At 39.5% G+C, this 3703-nt stretch overlaps 1 protein-coding gene across 1 annotated transcript; it reads left to right on the top strand.

Moving 5' to 3' along the window:
• The first annotated feature begins 2323 nt into the window (after positions 1-2323).
• LOC110537726 (CDKN2AIP N-terminal-like protein) lies at positions 2324-3317 on the top strand. The gene is made up of 3 exons (XM_021624061.2): positions 2324-2617; positions 2761-2863; positions 3042-3317. Exons 1-3 carry the CDS (start codon positions 2406-2408, stop codon positions 3048-3050), a joined length of 324 nt encoding a protein of 107 aa, XP_021479736.1. The 5' UTR covers positions 2324-2405; the 3' UTR covers positions 3051-3317.
• Positions 3318-3703: the final 386 nt, after the last annotated feature.

Consider the following 3703-nt stretch of genomic DNA (forward strand, 5'->3'; position numbering starts at 1 on the left):
ATGGCGCTGTAATAAATACTGGTACCACAGAGTTTCTAAACCCAGAGGCGCAACATCGCGAAACTTCCGGGGACGCTTGCGAAACAGACCAAACGGGGTTTGGCGTTCGAGAAGTCAATGAGAGAAGTGACAAATTCTTCCTTAGTTGTTAATTTCCTCGAAATCTAAAGGCACAACCTAGTTTCGAGCCAATGTATTAACTATTTAAATATATTATTACTTCAACCTCGTAAAAGTGACAAAGTGACACGTTTTCATTTTCGTAAAAAACTACTTTATATCGAAGGAGTGCCTTTGATTTGACAGTTTCCACATGCGCAGTTTGGTGCGAGACGACCGTTCTACGCATGAGTTTTGCTATCCAACGTCGCCATGACATCGCCAACAAGTATGGTCAAGGATTTCTATTATCACGAGAAGTGGGCTTTTTGCTGTTGTTCTTCTGTGGGTCAGTTTGAGGTTGTGATGAGTCTCACCCGATTTGAGAAGTTTGATGTGTCTCTTCGGAACATGGCACCCCTCGAGGGTAATATCTGGCGTTTCGTGGGAAGTCGTTGTTGCAGAGATTAAAAATATTCCTGGAGTGATTGACGCTCATCGGATGAATCGTGTGTTGAACGAATAAAAAGTGAAGAGCCTATCTGTTCTTTTGTGTTTTTATATGGAGTCTCTCAAGTGCAAACTACAGAGTCAGAGCATTTATTCCAAGACCAATGCAGTGTTGATCATTGTAAAGCTTTTGGAAATGTTTCAAGTGTTTGCAGAAGGGAGAAGCCGAGATGTTCAACCTGTGGAAAAGATCATAGCATGTGTTTTAAAAGTGATGAAAATGTGACATGTTGCAATTATGGTGGGAACGATGAAGCCATGTCTTTGGGAATGTTAAAAGGGATGAAGGGTCGAATGGTGCTCCTGAAGAGTCAAATTGTGGTGTATAGGCCTTCAGTGACTCGTCAGGAGCACCATTCGAACCTTCATCCCTTTTAACAGGGGTTGCCATTCAACACAGGACCCAGATATGTTAAAGGTTAAGAAGGTGGTCTTTATAGCTATGGTGATGAATGGCACTGTCAATGTGGGGAATAGATATAATTATGGATGTGGCGGAACGGCTCCTGGGACTGTTGACTTCTCAGTGGAGGAGTTGCATGGAGGATAAAGGTAAAATAAATAAAAAATTGTCACAAACCGTACCACCCTCTCAGGTCATGGAGCCTGAGAAGGGAGATATGGAGATTTGAAGGAAGGAAAAAGTGGGAGGTTTTGGTTTTATCAATGTGTTTTTTTGATAGTTTTATTTTGGGTGGATTAAGTTAGTTTTCCCTATCACGTATGGGTTTTATTTGTACCTTGTTTTTTTCAACCCCGTCCAGTTGGTGGCGGTAATACACGTTTTGGGGTTGTAATCTGCCATAAAACCCATAGAAGAAGGGCATTTCTATTGGAGACTGAGTTTTAGCCGATCTTCAAGCAGGCTTTGACGTGCTGGGTCGTGCTGTATAAACACAACTTTTCACCTCATAAATGTTTTATATGGAATAATGGGTCGATATTCGATAGAAACAAGATGTTATTTTACCGTAACTGGTTCTCGAAAAACATTATCCTTGTCAGCCAATTAGATAGAATTAGTGGGAATCTATTTACACTTAGATAATTTATGGAAAGATACAACTTTAAGGTTTCAAGCAAGGAAAATGACACGAATAAAAGCTATACCTAGTGGGATAAAATATTTATTCTATAAATGCTATATTTAGTTAGGCTTCATCATTTGATGTGAACTGGAGCCATGCTTGGCTCACTCTTGGCTCTCCTTTAAGATTATCCATAGACTCTACCCATGTAATAGCTTGATTTCTAAATATATACCTGATGTTACAAGTGAATTAATCTATTGAACACATATTGTGTATTTGTTTACATAGTGATGTGTTCTGGACTGATGTAAAAAAATATATCTTGGCAACAAAATGCATTCCAATGGCCAATTTTGAAAGTTTGACATATTAGTTCACTACACTGATTCCACAATTGAACTCCAGTATGTCATACATGTATTTATTTTAGTAGGAAACATTCTTATACACAAACCAACATTTATGAAAAAAAAGGCCTTTTAAAAGAATAAAAAATCTGATTTGGAAAACTATTTAGAATCATAAAAAAAGAAAACGTCTAAACAAATTATTCGCTACATGTCTATATTATTTCTCTGTGTAATCCCTCTGGCTGTTCTGGTTTTTGTGTTTTGCATGTTACTGTTTAATAATAATAAATAATAAAAACAAGTCTTAGCTGATCTTCATACTGTACTGTCTTTGCTGGGACTTTCGCATGAGCTTCCTGCCTTCCGCTCTGCAAGACGCAATTGTGTAGTACGGAAGCGTGCGTTACTTGTCGACATGGCCGAGGTGGAAATCGAGGAATTCATTGATCAAAACAGGCATTTGGCCACGCTTGTAGATACATATCGTGGCATCTCAGAGAGTGAAAAACACTGGAAGGCCAGGAGGGAATTCCTATTCAGAAATATAAACGACTTTGAGGACCCACACATTGACCAGCTGCTAGCATTGTCCATGGTATGGGCCAACAACGTGTTTCTTGGCTGTCGGTGAGTAAACAATAATACACTTAATGTGCATTGACTACCGGTACTTGAAATGTTATTTAGCTAAAATGCCTTCTAGCATAGCATCATGTAACTAATGTATGGCATGCAATGTAACTAACTTTTGTTTCTGCATGCTCTCTCAGATACAGTCCAGACCTCCTGGAGAAAATGAAGGAAATGGCTGAAGGAATTGTGGTGGAGGATGCCCCTATTTTCAAAACCAGAGATGAGATCATGAACAAACAGGTAAATTCTATTTCATCCCAAAATAATTCCTCATCTTTTTGTCATGTCTTAGACTAGTCCTTCCAACATATCACTTCCTCCTATCCGCTTCATTCAGGTCAGTGATCGCAGACACAGAGGCAAGGTAACACTGTTAGGACACACCACAATAACTATTCTCTCTCTCCCTCTCCTTCAGAAACGATGATTGGAGGACCTGGTCTGTTATGGATGGATTACCTTACTGTCCAACTTTCCTTTTACCAGATGCATAGGATTGTTTTCTTAACATGCAAGCTTATTGTTTTTTAATTGGGTATTACAACAAATGTAACATGAGCAATAACTTCTGAAACATTTTATACATTAAAATAATTGTAGTTGATTGGCCTGCTTCAATATCTAATGTACTTGACAATGGCCATTATCTGAATACCATGGCTGAGAACATGTTGCAAGAATAAACATTGTAAGGCCAGAAATATGCCATGTGATGATTTACGGGAGGGGTACAGAAAAGGGCTTTCCATGTGGTCTTCACACATTCCTCAGTTCTCCCTAATTATCCCAGAGTGAACTATCCTTGATTCCATGCCTTGCCTCCTTCTCAGAACCTCAGATCTTCTGCTCCAATGTGCTTTCTGAAGTCTATGCTGGTATATGGCCCTGGTGCTTGCCCACTGAGCAGTAAGGGGAACACTGCCCCCTGTCTGCCAGGGATGATCCAGACCAGTCTGCTCTACTACTAAAATATAAACGCAACATGTAAAGTGTTGGTCCCATGTTTCATGAGCTGAAATAGAAAATCCCAGAAATGTCCCATACGCACAAACAGCTTATTTCTCTCAAACTTGTTTCCAT

This window comes from Oncorhynchus mykiss, chromosome 12, assembly GCF_013265735.2.
Source record: "Oncorhynchus mykiss isolate Arlee chromosome 12, USDA_OmykA_1.1, whole genome shotgun sequence".
Taxonomy (NCBI): domain Eukaryota; kingdom Metazoa; phylum Chordata; class Actinopteri; order Salmoniformes; family Salmonidae; genus Oncorhynchus; species Oncorhynchus mykiss.

Bases quoted from the DNA above. Each gene is read 5' to 3' on its own strand.
- LOC110537726 (XM_021624061.2), top strand. From the start codon at position 2,406: ATGGCCGAGGTGGAAATCGAGGAATTCATTGATCAAAACAGGCATTTG. The intron at 2,618-2,760 runs GTGAGTAAACAA...ATGCTCTCTCAG, and splicing joins AACGTGTTTCTTGGCTGTCG to ATACAGTCCAGACCTCCTGG.